The 21418-nt window shown below is 46.7% G+C and overlaps 2 protein-coding genes across 20 annotated transcripts in view; one reads left to right on the top strand and one right to left on the bottom strand.

Moving 5' to 3' along the window:
- ABCC12 (ATP binding cassette subfamily C member 12) overlaps window positions 1–6437 on the bottom strand; it is a 93220-nt gene extending 86783 nt beyond the window's left edge. For 4 of the 8 annotated variants that reach the window (XR_005589069.1, XR_005589070.1, XM_039503726.1 and 1 more), the window contains exons 1-2: window positions 6396–6437; window positions 3537–3661 (exon numbers count right to left, since the gene is read on the bottom strand). Coding sequence is in view for 2 of the 8 variants with exons in the window: in XM_039503726.1 (XP_039359660.1) it covers window positions 3537–3632 (96 nt within the window). In the remaining 6 variants the exon portion in view is untranslated. The other 4 variants (XM_039503729.1, XM_039503730.1, XM_039503731.1 and 1 more) reach the window with 3 other exon arrangements.
- The window catches only part of LONP2 (lon peptidase 2, peroxisomal), a 163666-nt gene that overhangs the window by 60971 nt on the left and 81277 nt on the right, over window positions 1–21418 (top strand). For 3 of the 12 annotated variants that reach the window (XM_039503749.1, XM_039503746.1, XM_039503753.1), the window contains exons 1-5: window positions 3368–3467; window positions 13373–13460; window positions 15137–15617; window positions 18229–18463; window positions 20238–20369. In XM_039503749.1, coding sequence (XP_039359683.1) covers window positions 15385–15617; window positions 18229–18463; window positions 20238–20369 — 600 coding nt within the window. In that variant the 5' untranslated portion in view covers window positions 3368–3467; window positions 13373–13460; window positions 15137–15384. Of the gene's footprint in view, window positions 1–1996; window positions 2123–3367; window positions 3468–12599; window positions 12671–13372; window positions 13461–15136; window positions 15618–18228; window positions 18464–20237; window positions 20370–21418 lie in introns of those variants that run through there. The other 9 variants (XM_039503745.1, XM_039503742.1, XM_039503743.1 and 6 more) reach the window with 8 other exon arrangements.

Genomic DNA, 21418 nt, shown 5'->3' with positions numbered 1-21418 from the left:
TAACCCTAGGGCAGGAAGCCCTACCCATAAGAACCCTAACCCTAGCTCCAAGTGCCTTATCCTGAGAAATCCTAATCCTATGGTGGGAAGCACTACCCATAGGAACCCTAATCCTGGCGCCAAGTGCCCTACCTATAGGAATCCTAACCCTAGGTCCGAAAGCACTACCCTTAGGAAACCTAACCCTAGCTCCAAATGCCCTACCCCCCCTAGGGCGGGAAGCCCTACCCATAGGAACCCTAACCCTAGCTCCAAGTGCCCTAACCTTAAGAAGCCTAACCCTAGGGCAGGAAGCCCTAACTATAGGAACTCTAACCCTACCTCCATGTGCCCTACCGATAGGAACCCTAACCCTAGCTCCAAGTGCTCTACCCATAGGAAACCTAACCCTAGCTCCAAGTGCCCTATGCTTAGGAACCCTAACCCTAGGGCGGGAAGCCCTACCTATAGGATTTCTAACCCTAGCTCCATGTGCCCTACCCTTAGGAACCCTAACCCTAGGGCAGTAAGCCCTACCCATAGGAACCCTGTCCCTAGCTCCAAGTGCCCTACCCATTGGACCCCTAACCCTAGCTCCAAGTGCCCTACCCTTAGGAACCCTAACCCTAGGGCGGGAAGCCCTACACATAAGAACCCTAACCCTAGCTCCAACTGCCCTACCCATAGGAACCCTAACCCTAGGGCAGGGCGCCCTACCCATAGGAACCCTAACCCTAGCTCCAAGTGCCCTACCCATAGGCAGTGGTGAGCTGGAGCCGGTTCCCACCTGTTCACGGGAATCGGTTTTTAAATTTAGAAGCCCTTTTAGAACCGGTTGTCCTGCGAGGGACAACTGGTTCGAAAACGTCTTTTAAATTTAACAAAAGCCCCAGCTGCTCCCTGCCCTTCTCCCGGCCTCCCCTCACCTCACTCCGCCTATGCCTCCTCCCCTGAACGCTCCCAAGGCTTCTCCTCCCCCTCCTTGGCTTCCTGCGAATCAGCTGTTTGCGCGGGAAGTCTGGGAGAGCTGAGAAGGAAGCAGCGGCTTCCCGCAGGTGAGCTTGGTCAGGGGTGCGGGGGTGCGAGGAGGGTTCCAGGCGCCGCATGGCTCAGGCCTGGCCTCCGACCCCATCCCCGGGCGGCGCGGCTCTGGCCCGGTCCCAACCTCGGCCAGCCGGGCAGCGCAGCTCCGGCCCTGTCCTGACCTCGGCTGGCTGGGCGGCGCAGCTCTGGCCTGGCCCCTGGGCCCGGCCGTCTGGCCGGCGTGGCCCCGGTCCCGCCCTGGCCAGCTGGGCGTCCCGATTGCGATCCTGGCTGAGCTCCCCGGCTCTGGTCCCTACCCCTGCCGAGCGGCCCAGCCCGGCCCCGGCCCGGCCCCCACCTCAAGGCAGCGCAGTAAGGAGGCAGGGAACATGGAGGGGGTGTTGGATAGAGGGCAGGGGAGTTGGGGGGGTGGATTAGTGTTGGGGCGGTCGAAGGGCAGGGAACAGGGGTATTGAATGGGATCAAGGGTCCCGGGGGGGCAGTCAGGAAGGAGCAGGGGTTGGATGGGGCGGTAGGGGGCAGTCATGGGACAGGGAAAAGGGGGGGTGGATGGGGCAGAGGTCTGGGGGGTGGCTGTCAAGGAACGTGGGGGGTTGGATGGGGCAAGAGTCCCAGGGTGGGCATGACCCCCTCATGGGGTGAGGAGGAGGGAACTGATTGTTAATATTTTGGCAGCTCATCACTGGATGTGACACTGCCCTGAGCCAGCTACTGGAGGACTCCTCCTGCATAGGGAGTATCCTAGGATGTCTTTTAGTCATTGTAGTAGCTCCCACCTCCCTGTGGCCAGAGGAGAAGTGTAACCAGGAGAAAAGGGGCATGACCACAGCAATTCCTGGTTGTTGGAGTAGCTCCTTGGGGTCATAAGCAATCATGATAATTTAATGGAGTATAAGAAAATGATGATTATTATTACTGTTACACAGGTCGTCTCCTCTTTGCTCTACCTCCTATTTCATATTATCTTTTACAGGGAGCCTTATACTAGGGGCACAAAGGACGTCCTTTGGGAACCTGGTGTCAAGACTACTCATTCCTAGCCAGGCTCCGCTTCCTGCCTTGACTTTAGGCTCTTTACTGTTGGAATCTATGAATCAGAGTAGGTGGAACACTAGTGGCTTCTTTTTATTCCCTCTTTATTCTATTTACATGTCACCTGCTCTCAGGTGACATGTAAACTAGCAAGAGCCAAAGCCTCCTCTGTAAGGGAAAACATTTTTTAAATGGGAGTTGTTAAATGAGAATATTTTAAAGTAAAACTAACAAAAGTTGTGTATGTCCCATGCGACAAGCTCCCCCTTTCCTCCAGCTAGCTCTCCCCCTAGCCGTGCAACACTTTCCTTTACAGGCTAGCACTACAGTTATTGAGGCGTTCTTGTTCCCTTTAGTCACCAGAGGCCTCAAGCGCTGAGCACCCACAACTCCAGCTGATGTCAGTGGGAAATGGAAGTGCTCAGAAAATTAGGGCCAAGCTGGACATCCCTAGCAGGTGCAACACAAGACACTTATCTGTTTCCTTGGCCTTTTTCTTGTTCCTTCCCTTCTAATTTTGTGTCTTGAATCTCTTCTTTATATTTTCTCTGTTTCTCTGTTTCTCCTTCAATTCATTTTCATCAACATCTGTTTCTCTCCACATTGAGGGAAGTCCTGCTTGTCATTACTATTACACAGACCTCTCGCTCTCCAACTGCTCAGTCCAACTGCCGCTTGCAACCTGCAGGGAACCTTCTGGCACCAACATTCCTTCCCCCATTCTGTTAAGGAAACATCACCCCAAAAATTCTGCCTGAAGCAAAAGCTAGAAGGTGTCCATCGAAAATGCTCAACCTTTTATGCATAAAGAGCAAATTAACTCCACGACAGATCCTCTTTGTAGCCCAGCAACAAGGCTCCCCTCCAGTGCAGGATCCTTTAGGGGACCGTAGTGCTGGAGCTAGCCACATCTATACTGAATCCTCTTTCAGAGCCGACACATAGAAACAGCAGAAAGATATTTCTTTTTTAGCCCCTGTGAGATTTGACAGCATGGGGATTCAGTCCTTATCTGGGGTGGGGGCAGGAAACACATCCTGCCCTTTTGGTGTCTTTTAGTAGCCAGTCATAAAGAAAAGAAGCAGTCTTTAGCTGTAAGCTGTAGGCTCAGCTGTGCAAATGCTGTTTCATGGTACAATATTAAGCACTTTTTAAATGGGCCCATCCTGTATTCCTTACCAAAACAATGGGAGCTTTGCCTGAGTGTGGGATGCAAGATTAGGCCCTAAGATTGTCTTCCTCCCCCAACTGTGACCTTTCTTAAAAGTCATAAACTGGAAGTATTTTAGACCATTAATATACCATATTTACTTTGCAGATAAGAAAATCTTCCTGTGATCTACGTAGAAGAGAAATGCTCCTGCCAGCGTAAAGTGGCATTGAAAGCTCCTTTTGTAGTGTCTTCAGACTGGGTGAGTGAATAGAATTTGGGCCACTATACATAGCTGTAATGTAGTTTAACTCAATAAATTGCTACTTACGTAAGTGAGGCCAGTCACTCCATTACTTTCTACATTCTTCTCTTTGGTTGAATTATTTTTGGGGCCAGAAAAACATTTACTCTTCATACGTGGCATTTTCTGTTAATTCCACAACTCTTTCTTTTCTAAAATGGAGAAGAAAAGAAAAAATAATTACAAAAACACAGCAAAGGTAAGTGAGCCTGAAGCCTTTTCCATTCCCACCGCCTTTTCATTCAGTTCAACTGTGTTTAAGAAACACTTATCTCACATCAGCAGTTCCCTAAACAAAAGCTGATCTGGTAGGATGCAGAACAGCAACTTTTGGGGCCAGGTCCACAGTTGGGTATTAAGGAATGGAGCTGTGCTGATTTTTCCATGGGAATTACCTGTGTCCTCCAAAGGAGTTAGTTTGCATCAGATTTTTGTGATGTATTTCTAGTGTTAAAATGTTCACATAAAAATCAAATTCAAGATTGGGTAGGCAATGCACCTTTGATATTCCTCCTCTTGGGCTGCTAGTTCTGAACTTCTTCCTCCATCCACTTCCAGGCCCTAGCTGGGGCCTGCTCAGGAATAAAAATGGGATGGCTTTTGGAGGGGCATGTTCTATGCATCCCCCAGGGCCAGAGGAGCTCGGTGCCCCCTCCAATTATTGGAGGTGTCTCTGCCCTTACTTGTCCCCCGACCCCTTGTGCATTTCCATGGGCCCCAGTTTTATATCTGGTCAAACTGAACTTTCTCTTGTTGGGCTGCCAATTCTTACTCTCCCCTTTTCACCATGGCCCCTCTTTCATATTTGAATGGAGAGATTGAAATCTGAGATTCACTTACAAATATTCCTAGAATATTGAACAATGCAATTACTGTGAAAGAATCACACACACACAACTGAAAATCTCTGTAAGGTCTTATACTCATTCTTTTTGTCAGGAATGGACTGCCAGCAAGTCTTGGCATGTGTTCCATTTACTGAGCTTACACAACCAACAGGCAGTATTTCAGTCAAGCTGGATATAGAAAAAAACAGAGATCCTTTGGGTGAGGGCAGAGGAATGATTGCGGGTATTTAATACAGAGACTACATGTGAAAAATAGCTTTTTACATTTCCAGTGCATCCGTCTAGTGTGAGAGACATTGCGACAGATTAATTTTAGAATTCAGTGCAGTTATTTTATGATGAATGCATTGAATAACTTGACATTCAAAATCTCCTGTTTGATGATATTCTTTTGATTTGTGGGGCCTTGATGATATATGTCACAATGCTGAGAAATATGTGAAACTTTTGCCACATTTGGAAAAGGTGAAGTCTCTCTATATTGAGACAAATAATCTGATTATTATTATTATTGGGAGGAGGATAGCTCAGTGATTTGAGCATTGGCCTGCTAAACCCAGGGTTATGAGTTCAATTCTTGAGGGGGCCATTTAGGGAACTTGGGTAACAAAATAAAAACAAACAACTGTTTGGGGATTTGTCCTGCTTTGAGCAGATGGTTGGACTAGCTGATCTCCTGAGGTTCTTTCCAACCCTGATATTCTATGATCAGACTATTCAGCTTTGTTCCTTTACCTAGAGAGTAGACAGTGCATCCTATATGATCTAGCATAACTTTACATGACTTCATCACTTATGCATAATGAGGTTGTTCCAAATTCATAACAATAAATGCTTTCTATCATATCCTACCTCACCTTCCTTTAGGCATTCTCTGTGGGCCAGATCATCAGCTGATTAAAGTGGTGATTAAAGCTCACATCCATATGGTTGAGTGTACGTTTAAGGGCCTAAGTATCAGTACTCAGCCTGAACTTAGGAGGAAGGCCTTGTAGCTGATATCCTGGATAAGTAGAGAACATAAGAACGGCTACATTGGGTCAGACCAATGGTCTACTTAGCCCAGTATCCTGTCTTCCAGCAGTGGCCAATGCCAGGTGCTTCAGAGGGAATGAACAGAACAGGTAATCAAGTGATCCATCCCCCATTGCCCATTCCCAGCTTCTGGCAAACAGAGGCTAAGGACACTTCAGAGCATGGTTTTGCATCCCTTCCCTTCCTGGTTAATAGCCATTGATGGGCCTATCCTCCATTAACTTACCTAGTTCTTTTTTGAACTCTGTTATAGTCTTGGCCTTCACAACATCTTCTGGCAAAGAGTTCCACAAGTTGACTGTGCATTGTGAGAAGAAATATTTCCTTTTGTTTGTTTTAAACCTGCTGCCTATTAATTTCATTTGGTGACCCCTCATTCTTGTGTACTAAGAAGGAGTAAATGACTTTCCTTATTTACTTTCTCCACATCAGTCATGATTTTATATTTATTTACTTTCTCCACATCAGTCATGATTTTATAGATCTCTATCATATCCCCCCCTTTGTTGCATCCGACGAAGTGGGTATTCACCCACGAAAGCTCATGCTCCAATACGTCTGTTAGTCTATAAGGTGCCACAGGACTCTTTGCCCCCTTTGTTGTCTCTTTTCCAAGCTGAAAAGTCCCAGTCTTATTAATCTCTTCTCATATGAAAGCTAATAATTTTTATGCCCTTTCTGTACCTTTTCCAATTCCAATTATCTTTTTTGAAATGGGGGTGACCAGATCTGCATGCATTTGTTACTTATAATATAGATTTTTCATGAAACAGAGTATTTTCATAACTAACAAAGTTAAGTCATACAGTTAAGATAAAAGGTAAGTCATTTTTCTTTTAAATCTATGTCTGCATATTAAAACTCAATGGAACATGAATCTGGAAAAATAGTTTGATACCATTATATTATCATATAATATATGCTGTTTATTGCAGAATAATCTCACATTCATTCAAAGTTTATATTTATCATGCACACACAAAAAAAGTGAAGTTTACATTACCATGTGAGTTAGAAGAGTTTGGCTTGTCCGGTTGAGGGAGCTTCTGTGCAAAGGACAAAGTTCTTGTGGCAAATGTTTTTACATCTGGTAGTATTGCAGCAATTTCTCAGTGTAATTAGTCTAAAGGTTAGATTAGAGAGTCCCATGCAATTCTAGATAAAGCACTTATATAATTAAATGTGTCTCTTATAAAAGTCAATTTGTAATATGTAAGAAAAATAGTTGGAGGTAGGAATCAGAGCAGAGAACTAAGAATTAGGATTTCTGGGTTCGCTTTATGGCTCTGACCCTCTGTGTGACTTGAGCAAGTCTTAGGTCCAAATTTTCAGAAGTATTTATTATATCTTAATTTTGAGTGGCCAACATGAGACACTCAAGCCCTGGTTTTCAGAGGTGCTGAGCATGCACTTTGAAGTAAAATGGACTGTGTAGTGGAGTAAAGATGTTAATTTTTAAAAGGAATAAAATAAATAGATCTCTAAGCTGGCTAGTTTCTTGTAGGCTTCACAGTGGAAGTGGGAGTCAAGGGGAGGGGGACCTTGACTGAGAAAAGGTATGGCCTTGCTAACCAGCTCAACAGCATTTTGTGCCTTATCCAGCAGCGCACTTAAGCACATGAAGTATGACTACTCACATGCTTAAGATTAAGTATGTGGTTTTAGTACCTTGCTGAACTGATTCCTAGATCAGGCCAGAGCAATTTTAGTTTACCTGGGGTCAGACAGTCCAAGCTTCTTCTGGGAGCCACTGCATTGGTAGAGTTGCCAGCTCCTCCTGAAGTTTAAGTGACATGGTGGCAAATTGGAGGGGAAAGGTGGTGATATTCTTCCAAGCTCTGCCCACAGAATAAGCTTCACCCATTTGAGCCAACCAAAATGAGGTACTAGTCGTGGTAGATTGTTCAGAGATTCAAAATATGATTGTTCTATTTTCTGGGCTCCTCAAATTGGTCCCCTTCAGCATGCTTTGAATGTGTCAATAGACTGTGCTGGGCTCCTCAAGCGTGGCTTCACCTTTGTGGTACTTAGAACCCCAGATATGCTCCTTGGGCTTGGCTCTTCCTTGGTGGGACTCAGATCTCTGCTTGGCTCCTTTAACTTGGGGTAAAAGAATAAGTGGAGGTATCTCCCAGACACCACCCACACATACTTAATTTTTGCACTATCACTTTGAGGATATTGTAAGGAGGTAATCTTTCCTCTCCTTGCTTACACACTTTCATTAGCAAGTAGCTAATAGTGTTCACAATATCATCATTGAGCATCTGAGTTAATACCTCACTGAGATAAAGTGGCAGTTCACACCGCTCAGAGCTATTGTTTCAGACCCATTGCATCAGTTAACCTAATAATGTGATCTCAATGTTTCTTAGCTACTGTAACACTTAGAGACTTTTTAAGAAAAATTAGGAGCTGAATTTTTGGAGCACATCATGGCAGTGTGAGAGGGGTACCAGTACACTGTACCATGACATATTGGCTCAGCCTTAGCCCTGCTTGATATCAGACATCAGAAGGTGTCATAACATTGTCAACATTACACCTCCCACTGGTGCAGATGTATATTTTGCTAAGTTTCCCTAAAGTGCATGTTACCTGAAAAGCAAAGGCTCTGATTGCCAGGCCCAATTGTCCTTGCAAACCAGCTTTAGGGAATAGTCAGGTGACTCCATGGAGCCTATGATAATGGCAGATAACCAGCTGAACATGGGCTGCCTGTGCAATGCTGTAACTAAGAGTGAACACAGTCCTTGGAGATACAAGGGAATATCAAGTAAGAATAAGGAGGCGGTATTACCTCTGTATATGACATAAGTGACACCATTACTGGAGTACTAGGTCCAGATCTGATGTCCATATTTCAAAGAAGATGTCAAACATTTGGAAGGGATTCAGCAAAGGGGTATAAGAATGTAAGGTCTGTTTTCCAGACCCCAAATCAATGAGAGACTTAAAAAGCTCAATCTAAACCTCTACCTTGATATAACCCTGTCCTCGGGAGCCAAAAAATCTTACCGCATTATAGGTGAAACCGCATTATTTCAAACTTGCTTTGATCGGCCGGAGTGCTCAGCCTTACCACATTATCTCCGAATTCGTGTTATATTGGGTCGCGTTATATAGGGGTAGAGGTGTATTTCGTTTATCCAAGAGAGAGTTAAGTGGTGACTTGGTCACACTCCACTAGTACCTCCATGGGGAAGAGATTTCAGATAGTAAATAGTTCTTTAATCTAGTAGAAAGAGCTAATGAGATCTAATTGCTGCAAGCTGAAGCTAGTCAAATTCAGACTAGAAATAACACACACATTTTAACAGATATCCTTATCTAGGGATATGGTAGCGTCTCCATCACTTGGAGTCTTTAAATCAAGACTGGATATCTTTAAAAGATATGCTATAGCTCAAACAGAAGTTACAGGCTTGATGCAGATATTGCTGTTATGGCCTGTGTTATACCGGCAGTCAGATCATTATAATGGTTCCTTTGGGCCCTAAGTTCTAGGAAACTATGGAGCTAATTGAGAAATCCCTTCGACATCTTATTGTGAGGGGCTAGTTCTTCACTTACTGAGTGATGTACTGCCAGCCACTAGAGAAGTTTAGGGAGGCAGAAACTCAAAGATTATTTGACCGCACTTAAGTGGATATCTCTTATTATTTATTGTTTGTATTATGTTCTGCATGTGGTTCCACGCACTGCTATAGCATGACATTGCAGGGGGTTTTATTGCTACCACCCCGAACTGACATCTTCTTTAGCCCTTCATGGTTTACCTATACCTTCAGTGGCCTAGCCTTCTGGTCAGGTTGCCTTCTAGTTCAGCCCCTCTACCAGAGTAACAAAAGCCTAGCAAATTCCATATAAACGTCCAAAGAAATGGGTCTTCTGCCCCTCTTGGGCTACATTAAAGTTGCCTACTCTTCACCCCTAGTTTCAGGCCTGGCAGAGTTTATTTTCCTTAAGCCAAGGACTGCATTTCAGGGCTTTCCTTGGAGGCCCTCTTTTCCAGCAGGTTTCCCCTGACTTCCCTCTCCAGGACCTCCAGCAGCTTCTTGTAGGGATGTCTCCGCTTCTTATAGGTCCTACTTCAGAACTTCCCACAGAAGCTCAACATGCTCCTCATGGGCGGCGGGTATCGTAAGCAGGGGTAGGCTGTGCCTTCCTAAACAGCTCAGCGTGGCCCCACCCATGCTCCGCCCTCAGGCCAGGCCCCCTCTTGCAGTTCCCAGTGCTCTGCCTTGGGCAGGACATTTGGTGCTGGGACCACGCTGCCCGGAGTACCGGGCCGCCTGGCATGCTGGGAGCCCTGCCACCCAGCCTGCCGGGGCTGGCAGCACCACCCTGTCATCTGGAGCACTGGACTGGCTGTGCCGCCCAGAGCACCGGGGCTGGGACCTCGCCCCCTGGCCACCTGTTGTTGGGGGCTGCGGTGGGGGTTCTCTAGGGTCCTGCAGCGGAGGAAGGGGGCAGAAGGAGAGGGGCAGGGCCTTGGGCACAAGGGGAGGGGCTGGGGGCTAGGTACCCCCAACAGCCAGGTCACCAGCCACCCATGATGCTCCTTGTAGTCCCTTTTCAGGCTACTTTCATCAGACCTTTACACAAGACAGGAAGTTTTCTCATCTGGGACTTCCTGCTCCAGTGAGTTCTCTTCTTTTCCCTGTGTAGTTCTCTTTGACCCTTTCACAATGAAGAGCTAGTTATAATTAAGTTACCAGATCAGGATCAGCTGGAGGATAACTGCTACATCACAGGCAAGGCCAAGCCGAACTCCCTGGTAAAGGGCCAGCCACCCTATGACCGATCCCAGTCATGACTCAGGCCCCATTGTGCTTGTGACATACTATACCTTGGGTGAGCGTCTTGTAACCCCCATATTCCTCATCCGTATAGAATTGTGATAGTACATACCAAGCATGCCTTATAAGGTATCAGGGGAAAAGTTATGATCTGCTGAAAGTCATTTCTCTATCCATATATGTGTATCATTAATGCATATGAAGTGATGAGAATTGTGTTGTATGGTTGTCACATGCTGTAAATTGGGGAATGAGCCAGATATTAGCTCCCCAGAGGCAACAGCAAGGAAAGTAACCAGACCCCGGGTGGGATGTCAAACAACCCATCAACAGCTATCGTCCAGTAAGGGAGCTACAATTCAATGACTCACCTGCATGAGGCCACACCAAGGGAATTGCTCAACCTTGCCTGGAGACTCAACAATGCCCCCCGGACATGCCTGGAATTGTGTTCTCCAAGCACATGGGACTGAGAGTATAAAACAGAACACTGAGGCCTCATGCTTTGCCTTTCTCCTGCCCCCACCTATGCTGCAAGCAACCAAGACACTCAGAAGAAGACTACAGACTCCAACAGAGGAGGCTGGCCCAGGTTTAAGGGACAAACCTGTATAGTCATCCAGTGGGGTGAGAAAAACTGCTTAATCTAGATGTTGCCCAGTCTAATTGGGTTAAGAGTTTAGACTGAGTGGTTATATTTTCTTTTCTTCTGGTATGATTCATTAGTGGCTCTGGGAGCGTTCATGCAATCTAGCTAGGTGTGGGGTTTCCCCATGCGGTTGTGCTGAGTGATAACAGTACCTGGACGGGTTTGTTGTTGGTCACTAGCAAGGCATTGTGAGAGACAGCCCAGGCTGGAGAGAGTTCAGGGGGCACAATGGTCCCAACAGTCCCAAGCTGCACCCCAGGGATCCCCATCACAGTGCTAACCCCTGTACAAACATGTAGTAAGAGACAGGCCCAGCCCTGAAGAGCTGTTCAAGACAGATCAGCAAAGCAGTCTTTTATATCAATAATTGGAATTTATTTATTCTTGAAAGAATTTATAGAGCCCAAAAATTGAGTGAGGAGCTCTGCCTAGCTGATCTTAGGAACTAACCATCTGTCAGGAAGAGAAAAAAATGGATGGAGGGGAAGGATAGGCATAACTATAGATAGATGTGCTTCCTTTAAAGCAGTAATGGTGCAAAATTTTTATCTGATGGCTCAGAAACCCTTTAAATGAATATGCACTAGCATAACATTTATATGAAGCTTAAACATTTATATGAACCCAATCCCCCACTGAATGTTAAACATATGTTTACATGCTTATTATGTCTAATACCAGAAAGTTCAACGTTTCTCATGTTTATGTTTAATTTGCACTTTGGCATTCATGTTTTTTAAACACCACATTGAACAGTATATTTAAATAGGCAAACAGCATCTACCAGTGCTTCTTTCCTGAAGAAGATGCTTAGTGGGCTAACTAGCAGGTTTGAAAACCTTCCCTCCTTGTCCCAGACAAAACCCCACAGCCAGGGCTGGCCCTAGACCAAATGGTGCCCCAGGCAAGGAGTGTCTTTTGCGCACACCCCCCTTCCATTTATTAAACTTTTGAATACCTTATTTTTTCTACAGCACCCTAAGCCCAGCGTCCTCCTAAGCCCAGTACCCGAGGTGGTCACCTGCCCCTAAATCCAGCCCTGCCCATAGCCCAGCTGAAGTATTTGAGGTGGGGGCTGGAGAAGAGAGGTATCCTTCTGAGTAAGAACATCTTACTCAGCCATAGGAATCTCTTGTACGTATTTAAATATATCCTGTTCATTCGGCATTTTCAAGCTGAATGCAAGATGGTTTATTAACATCTTCTTAGCAATGTGGCTAAACAAGTTAGTTTGCACTGTGGTTATTGCAGCAGATTTGTAAGACAACAGTTAGTATAAACTAGGGTGACCAGACAGGAAATGTGAAAAATCGGGACAGCGGGTGGTGGGTAATAGGCACCTATATAAGAGACAGCCCCAAATATCGGGACTGTCCCTATAAAATCGGGACATCTGGTCACCCTAGTATAAACATTTCTGTTACCACTGAGATTTTACCTCTGTACAGAAAAGCAGTAGTTCAAAGTACACCATCAAAGTCAGTAATTAACAAGGGGTCAGGACACAGGCATTTTGACATTGCATATTTTTACATCAGCAAAGAACATGCTGAATGAGGTGTTTCAAGGGCCCAATCCAACAATCTGATCTGGGAGCTTGGATCACTCACTTGAATGGAACTTTGTGGGATCGGGGCCAAAGCTTGTCATATACCAACATTCCATCAGTAGGCCTTGAGAGGCCAATCCAATGCTGATGAAAAACAAGCAGCATGGGCCTTATTCCACTTTCTCTTTTCTTCACATTTGTTTTTAGGGATTTGTTTCTAGTGAAAGAAAATAGTAGCTGGAAACGTGGAACAAGAGTGGTGATGACTCGGGAGAGGAGTGAGTGCAGTTATTTCCCGAAAGATCTGGAGTTTCTTAAATCAAAATGTTGTACAATGGGGCCCTTATCCTAGCACTTGCTAAGACCCAGAGTCCAGTCTCAGCGTGTAGTGGGCTCTGTGGAAAACCTCAAAGGATTTTTTTATTGTGTAGAGCTAAATCACAGCCTCGTTGGCACAAGAAAGGGGAACATAGATTTTTATCCTCTGGAAAAGACCTCCTATTGGCTAGGTCAGGAGTCCATGGGGATGGCTGAAGGGACATACTTGTGTAGTACTGCACTTTGTGGCTTCTTGTAGCAGTTGCAGTGTTCCTCCAACTAGTGCGGTCTAGACTTGCCTGCTGGGAAGCTGGATAACTTGATTAACCCATGGGCCCTCACTTTGCACAAGAGGTGGTGCATGGGTCATCAGCACATTCTAGGCTTGTCTTGAGCACTTCAGAGAATTCCTGCCCTGCTACTTGCATAAGGAAAGAGGCTCCTTGTGCCTTTGCACATCTGAACAGCATAGGGGAGGATTTAGTCCATAATAAGAGTGAGCAAGAAACCATGAAACAGAGAAGAGCCAGGAGTCACTTATGAACCATCACACTTAACAGAAGACAATATCTTGTTTGTATAAACTTCCATCCCCATGTTAGACTGTATATTTATAGTACATTTTGTCTCTCTTTAACAAAAACAATATAAATTAATTGTAGGTGCCTGACATCTGGTGGCCGAGACAGCCGTAGCAACACTCAGAAAACTTCAAGAGTAGAAGCTACTTGGAAGTTTGGTAGATGTGAGGTATGGTATTAATATAATAATAAATATATGGAGATATGCCTATCTCATAAAACTGGAAGGAACCCCGAAAGGTCATTGAGTCCAGTCCCCTGCCTTCACTAGCAGGACCAAGTACTGATTTTGCCCCAGATCCCTAAGTGACTCCCCTCAAGGATTGAACTCACAACCCAGGGTTTAGCAGGCCAATGCTCAAACCACTGAGTGATGTAATGAACAATTAACAAATAGAAAAAGCAGCACTTTACTTTGAAACCCGGGTCTCGCCACATGTCTGCTGCACCATTTAAATACCTACCCATAATTTCTTTTTATTAACTATGGTGCATTTTTTTTATTTTGCTTTTACTACTAGTGCAATGTGAGTGCTAAAAGGGTAGGCAACCCTCTCTAAAGCCCATCGAGAGAGAGAATTACTTCAGTGTGTTAATGGGCACAGAGTGTGTCCATGCAGAGAGCAGCTTGCAGGGTCAGGGCCTAAAACAGAGCACCTGAAACCCTCTGTATCTAAGGGACAGCCAAAGTGTGAGAAGGGAAACAGACAGAGAGAAGGGAAGTGATTTATAAGTCACACAGCAGGTCAGTTTTAGAGCCAGGACTAGAACCTATATCCTCATAGTCAGGGCTGACCTTAGGGGTGAGTGGGCTGGCCCCACACAGGGTGTGGTACTCAAGAGGACACCATGCTGGTACCCCCCACCCACCTGACCTGCCCAGCTCACAGCCAGTAGAGCTTAGAGGCAGTCAGGCACGTGTGGGCAGTGTCTGGAGAGGAGGGATGGACCGAGCTGCAGAGGGGCAGATGGACCAGCCAGGTAACCCCTCTGAAGTGGGGGTTCCTCTCCTCCACCGCTGCCCTGCTCCATTGCCATCTACAGCCACTGCTGGTCCTGTTCCCACTCCACCAGACTATGAAGCTGCCCCGGCCAATCTCGGACCTGGAGCCTGCGTTCTGTCTGCAGGGCGGGGGAGCGGGAGGATGCTGATGTCAGGGTGTCCCCTTCCTCCCACCTGTATATCTGGTCTCCACTGAGCTGGGATGGGGGAGCATATCTGTCCTGTTGCCTCTGGTGTTCAGGCTTCTGAATGCTCTTCTTAAAGAGACAGCATGCTGACACACTCACTCAGGAACACACCCACCCCAACACATACACTCACTCTGTCTCTCTCACACTCCCCCAACACACACACACTGTCCAACGCTCAGAGCTGGATGCCCGGTCAGCACTGGCCACCCAGCCAGTCCTTATTTTGTTCCAAAATTAGGATTTTCAGACATTTGTTCAGACCAGGATTGTTTTTTCCCTTAATCAAAACGTACAATGAATATTTATGTTTTCTTGGGAAACTGACCATTCTGAAGAAAGTAAAAATGTCTAGATTGCGATTTGGGGATGGATGGGAAAAGAAGCAAAGTTTTTAATTTTTGGTTAAAATTGTGTGAACCTTTGGTTTTTTAGCACTTTGGCTCATTTCATATTCAAATCTCCCCAGGACTTTGGCACACCACCAACCTACATATTGTCTATTAAAATCTCTATGAATGATGATATTGCCATTCGTTGTATTAATTATATATAATTTATAATTGGTATAACGTATTGTGTGTGCTTTATTTTACTTACTACTGCGCATTTAACTGTAACATGATTCGCTTTATGCATTATTTTAATACTCAGGTCAGTCTCTGAATGTGTATTTCGGAGGCGCGCCCCGCTGCTCTCTGCATTGATGATCATGACCCCGCGGCTCGGGGGGTTCCCGGGGCGTTGGGTGGGAGGGACGGTGGCTGAGTCTGGGCATTGGCTGCAGCCGCCGCCGCCGCGCCCAGCAGGTGGCAGCACGAAGCGCCCAGCGGCTGAGGATTGTCCCTGCCCGCAGCCCGTAGCGTGGCGAGCGGGTGCTGCGGACTTTGCCCGGCCCGGCCATGGCCTCCGGCAGCGCCATCCAGATCCCCAGCCGCCTGCCGCTGCTGCTCACCCACGAGGGGGTCCTGCTGCCCGGCTCCACCATGCGCAGCAGCGTGGACTCGCCGCGGAACATGCAGCTGGTGCGGAGCCGGCTGCTGAAGGGCACCTCGCTGAAGAGCACCATCATCGGGGTGATCCCCAACACCAGCGACCCCGCCTCCGACTGCGACGAGCTGCCCTCGCTGCACCGGTGAGGGCCCGGCACAGCCACCGCCCGGTGGGAGCGGGCGCCCCCAGCCCTCTCCCTGCCCCCGTCCCCTCTGCCTGCTCCCCTCGGGCTCCTCCTCCCCGTCCTCTGCCTGATTCCCCCTCGGACTCCTCCCCTCCTGATCCCCACCCGGCCGGGCCTGTTCCCCCGTCCTCTCCCTGCTCGCCCGCCCTCCCGTCCGGGCTCCCCGTCCCCGCCTCCGTGCCCGTCCCCCCATCCTCGCCCGGCCTTGCTCCTCCCCATTCCCCGCCCGGCCGGGCTCGTCCCCCCAGCCCTCTTCCTGCTCGTCCACCCCGTGCCTCCGTCCGGCCCGCCCCTCTCCATCCCCGCCCCGCCGGGCCTCGCTTGCCCCCGTCCCCTCTCCGTGCCCCTTCCTCGTTGCCGCCCGGCCGGGCCTGCTCCCCGTCCCCTCTCCCTGCCCGGCCTGGTATCCACTGCCTGCCCTTCTCCTTCTCCCCTCTGCCCCGCCACCGTTGGGCTCTCCCATTCCTTGCACCCTCCGCTGCACACCCCCTGTCTGGGCGCCCTGTTCAGCTGGGTTCTCCCCCCCTACCCCCTTCCTCCTCTGTCACCTCCCCATTGCATACTCCCTGCTCAGCCAGGCCTCTCCTGCCCGGCTGCTACCAGGCTCTCTCATTCCCTGCCCTCTCCACCATATCCCCCTCTCCCCCAAGCCTGGCCGGGTCCCCCATTCCCTGCGGCTGCCTTCTCCCTGCCACGCTCACTCCTTTCCATCCCCTACCCAGGCCTCCTTGCCTCCGGCCTGGTCTCCCTGGTGCTTCCCTGGTTGGAAAGAGTGGCAAAATGTTAGAAGAGAGGTAGAAGAGCATAAAATCATTATTTTTTTGAATTGAAACTTGCAAAAACTGAATCCTGGGTCATTTAAAGAATATGGTAATTATTCATGACTTGTTATTTTCATGAGTAATGTGATTGAGACTGATCCTGCAAACACACATCTGAATACTTTAGTTACATGGGTTGTCTCATAAGCAAAAGAGGTTGCATCCACTGGAATGACTGGTGCATAAATGTAAGGTATAGCCCAGGGATCAGCAACTTTTGGCAAATGGCCCACCAGAGTAAACACCCTGGCGGGCTGGGCCAGTTTGTTTACTTGCTGTGTTCACAGGTTAGGCCAATCGGGACTCCCACTGGCTGCGGTTCGTGCCAACGGGGGCGGCGTCGGCCAGCACATCCCTCGGCCAGCTCCACTTCCCGCAGCCCCCATTGGCCTGGAGCAGCGAACCGCAACCAGTGGGAGCCGCGATCAGCCAAACCTGTGGACGCCCATGTAAACAAACCAGCCCGGCCCACCAGGGTGCCAAAGGTTGCTGATCCCTGGTATAGCCCATTACAGACAATGTTAAGTTACTTAAGTCAGTTTTACCAGTGTAATTCCATTGACCTGAAATGGAGTAGCACCTGACTTACAACAGTGTGTGATTGTAATAAGGCCCAGACTCCCTCTCAAAGAACTTAAATATTAAAATACAATGTTTTAGTCTTGCAAATTCTTACACACACAAGTAAATTTAAAGCACATGAGTTCCCACTGAGTTCAGTTGGGCTCTTCATGTTCATAAAGTTATATGTGTATGCAAGTTTGGGCCCTAAATTATGTTTAATGTGGTTAGCTTTGTTTCTTTTCTTGAGGTTTTGGTTTGATTTCTTTTTAATGCAGTATGAATTTTTGATGAAATATAAATGTTGCAAGTAAATCACTGTATCTACTCGATCATAAGCCAGTTTGTTTATAAGCCGACTTCCCCCCCTTCCTGCCCCCCAAGATGGATAAGTAAAAATTGAAAATTTTTATGACCCGTTCATAAGCCGACCCTATGATTCAGGGGTCAGCAAAATTTGGCTCCCAGGCCATCAGGATAAGCCGCTGGCAGGCCGAAATGGTTTGTTTACCTCAAGCGTCCTCAGGCACGGAGGTAAACCTAAGTAAACAAAGTGTCCTGGTGCACCAGCTGCTTACCCTGATGGGCCGGGACAGCAACTAGGGGGGTAATTTTCTGGGGGGGGGAGAAGCTGGGGGTCATGGGAGTAACACCTGTGACAACCCCCCCACATGACCCCACCCCTGGCCCGGGACCCCCACACTTCCCCCTTCCCACCTTATCTGGGGAGGGCTGGGGAGGATGTCTCTGGCGTGGCTGGAGCTGCTCCGCAGGCTGTGCAGCACGGCTGCAGCCTACTCTGACAGGCCAGACCGGGTGGCACAGCTGCAGCATGTTCCAGCGGGCTGGGCCGGGCAGCGTGGCTGCAGCCTGCCAGCCCCAGAGCTGTAGCTGCTTTGGAGGCTGGGGGGGAGAGCAGCGTGGCCAGAAGCAAAGACTCTAGCCCTGCCTCTTCCCTTCTGGCTCAGCTGGCTGTGCTGCCTCTCCTTGCTCCCTCTGTTGGGGGGAGGAGCTGTGTCCCACCTCTCCCTCTCTACACCCATTCATAAGCCAACCCCCTTCTCTGGTGCTTCTCTTTTTTACTAAAAAATTCAGCTTATGAATGAGTATATATGGTGGTTTGATTGTTGGGGTAAAACGCTCAGCTGAATGCTTGCAAATAACATGAATTTTTGGAATATTTTCAGGATTGGCACTGCTGCACTGGCAGTTCAGGTAGTTGGCAGTAACTGGCCTAAACCACATTACACCTTGCTAATTACTGGCCTCTGCAGATTTCAAATCTTGCAACTGCTGAAAGAAAAACCATATCCCGTTGCTGAGGTTGAACAGTTGGACCGACTTGAACAATTTACCAACCAGACTAAATCCGAGGAAGAATTGGGAGAGCTGTCAGAACAGTTCTACAAATATGCTGTACAGGTTAGTTGCTTTAATCTTCCAGAACAGCACTTCTCAAACCCTGGGTCGGGACTCCATTTTAAATGGGTTGCCAGGGCTGACTTAAGTTACAGGTCCCCTCCCTGGGGCTGAAGCCCTTCAGCTTTGGCCCCCCAGCCTGGGAAGATGGGGCTTTGGCTCCCCCCTTCCATTCCCCCCCCCCAGGGTGGCGGGACTTGGGCGGGCTTTGGGGCTTAGGTGTTTGGATACCTGGAGGGGGGCTGCAGTGCACATGTGCACAGGCAGAAACATAGACACAGAGAGAACTTTTACTGCAAAAATTTAGGTGCCTACAGGGTTTGGCGGCAGCTGAGTGTGGGTTTTATGAATCCCAGTGGAGCCTGATTCTGGGAGTGAAGAGACAAAGTCCTCTGGAGAATCTAGCCCTTGAATCAGACATAGCTAAGGAAAACTCTTACATTGCAAAAAAAGATGTTGGTAGATTAGTGTTCGGAGGCAGTAGGTTGCTGGAGGTGCTGTCTTTGGAATGGAATGTGATAATGGATGCCCAGAGCTGGTGGTATTAAAGTGTGATTCTTTCCTGAAAAGCAATGAAGAATGGCATTGTGGGGTTCTATATTCATTGTTTTACACAGATTTCCATATCTAATTTCCTCAGAGTCAAGCAGGGTTCTTTCCATCTCCTGCATCATTCGAGTAATAAAAGAACTCTTATCCAAATTGCAACTGCATAGTCCTGTTGTCTTCAGATTAGGCCTTGGTGACAATTGTGCCAAATCCTCTGAAGGCCTGATTTCCACAGTTGGCATTGAAAGTATAAAATGGCATTGAAAGTATAATTGCTGTTTTTACTTTTGTGGGCACCATGGGAGAAGTGATTGGTAGAAGAATTTGAATGAACTGAGTAGTGGTGTGTTAGCAGACTCCATTTACAGAAGGAGAAAAAGTATGTTGAGTAGGTTTGTTGAAAGAAAAATAAATAAATTGGAAAGACTAAATAGAAGATACCAGACTTAGCTTAACTTCTCCCCCAGCTTGCAACGACTTCCTGAAGGTTGCATTAGGAGCACCAGTGTTTAACGTGTTTTTAGGTTGCACTAGGAGCGCCGGGGTCTAAAGTGTTTTGCTTATCCCAAAAATGAGATACTCAGAGATATATAAATCTTAAATGCACCTTAATATAATATTCTGAAGGAACAAACTTGACTATTGTCATGTATCAGGGTAAACTTTAAATTGTTCTATTTGTAACAAGAATATTATTAAAAGTCTGTTTAAGGTACTGCCCCTTAACCATAAAAAACAAAACAAAAATCAAACAAAAAAACAACTAATATAGAAATTATTTTGTCCAGGGATGCACAAATCTGAGATGTCAGAGAAAGTATCATAACTGTTCTAATCACATTTTATGGGATCAAAAAGATCTTGTACAGTGTGAATGGGAGAGTTTTTGTTCTTTCTTCCTTTCTAACACTGAATGAAAGAGGTTGAAGAAAGCACTAAGAACTTTAATAATATTTAGCGTCTATCTCAAACAAACAAGCGAAGAAACTGAAGTTTTGACAGTCCTGGGAGATGGGGTTAACTTAATGCCTCTTAGTTCTTTTTGCTGACTGTTAGAAGTGCTGTTTGGCTATGCAAATAGAAATCTTTTCCTTTCAAAGACTCAATTATTTCTCAGTTTGTGGCTGTTCACCTTACTGATAATATCTGGACAACTGTTTTTTCACATCAGAAAGAAACACCAGGGAATACTGTAAATTGTTCTCACTTCCTTGTTTCCTCCTTACAGCTGGTTGAAATGTTGGATATGTCTGTCCCTGCAGTTGCTAAGCTGAGACGTCTTTTAGACAATCTGCCTAGAGAAGCTTTACCAGATGTACTAACGTCAATCATACGCACAAGCAACCAAGAAAAGCTGCAGGTACTGTATGCTTCTGCCTTAAACTTCCAGGGGAACCAAGGGTTTAGCACTTACATTTCAATCCAGTATTAGATAACTTCAGAATCACTCATCTCTAGAAATTATAAAGTACTAATATTGTGCTAAAAAAAAGTAATTGTCTTCATTGCACCTGTGTGACTGTATTTTAAAAAATATTTCCACATTATTCAAAACTATTGAGTTGGCAAACTGAGTTCAACGGTGACTGTTGTACCATTGTTTGTGTTAATGCATTTTGGTCAATTACCCCTGTTACTTTTGTAGTTACTTGTGGAAGATTAGACTACTGGAGCATCGGGGACTCTTAGATTTATGCCCATTTTCTAACTGCTTTTATTTTTTGGCATACAATTACACTGTGAAAATGGCACATAAGGTTTAATATTTATTGGTCTCAGTGATTTCTGTATCCAGTTTGCTCTGTTCATAAGTAAAAAGTTTTTGTTTTGTAACTGCCATGCTGCAAATTAAACCTGGGATTTGAAATAATTCATCTGGAGATTCTGCTTCATCCTTGCATGTAAATATTCTGCCATCGGAATTTAATTGAGAGTTCTCTTGGTGCACTGGACCCCAGTTAGGTTTTCTATAGCTGTATTGGCTTGTCAGTGCTAACAGTAATAATTTGTTTCTATCAATAAAGCAGCTGGTAGAGAGGAAAAAGAGAGAGCACAATATGTTGAGTAAGAGAGTGGCATGTAGAAGAATCTCCTTGGTAAGCTGCAAACCACCACTAAAAGTGGATTTGCATGTGTTCTCTTTACAGAAGGGCTGAGTGTCAAGGTTTTGCTTGTGCTGCCATGGGCTGTCGGGTGCATGACATGTGACAGTCATGATGATGAATCAACACCATGTTGGCCTCAGGTCTAGTGTTTAGCTGGGTTACTGATTGTGCTGTTCCTCCTCCTATGTGAGACAGCGCCAGACTTTCTCTGCTCTCATGGCAGGCCAAATAGGAGCCCAGTTACTGATCTGAAGTGAGAATACAGAATGCAGCTGGTCCTTGTGCAAGGGCAGTCCTTAGTTCT

This window comes from Mauremys reevesii, linkage group 16 (assembly GCF_016161935.1).
Source record: "Mauremys reevesii isolate NIE-2019 linkage group 16, ASM1616193v1, whole genome shotgun sequence".
Taxonomy (NCBI): domain Eukaryota; kingdom Metazoa; phylum Chordata; order Testudines; family Geoemydidae; genus Mauremys; species Mauremys reevesii.
Note: the sequence above shows the minus strand (reverse complement) of the source record. Positions and strands in the feature narration are given on the sequence as shown.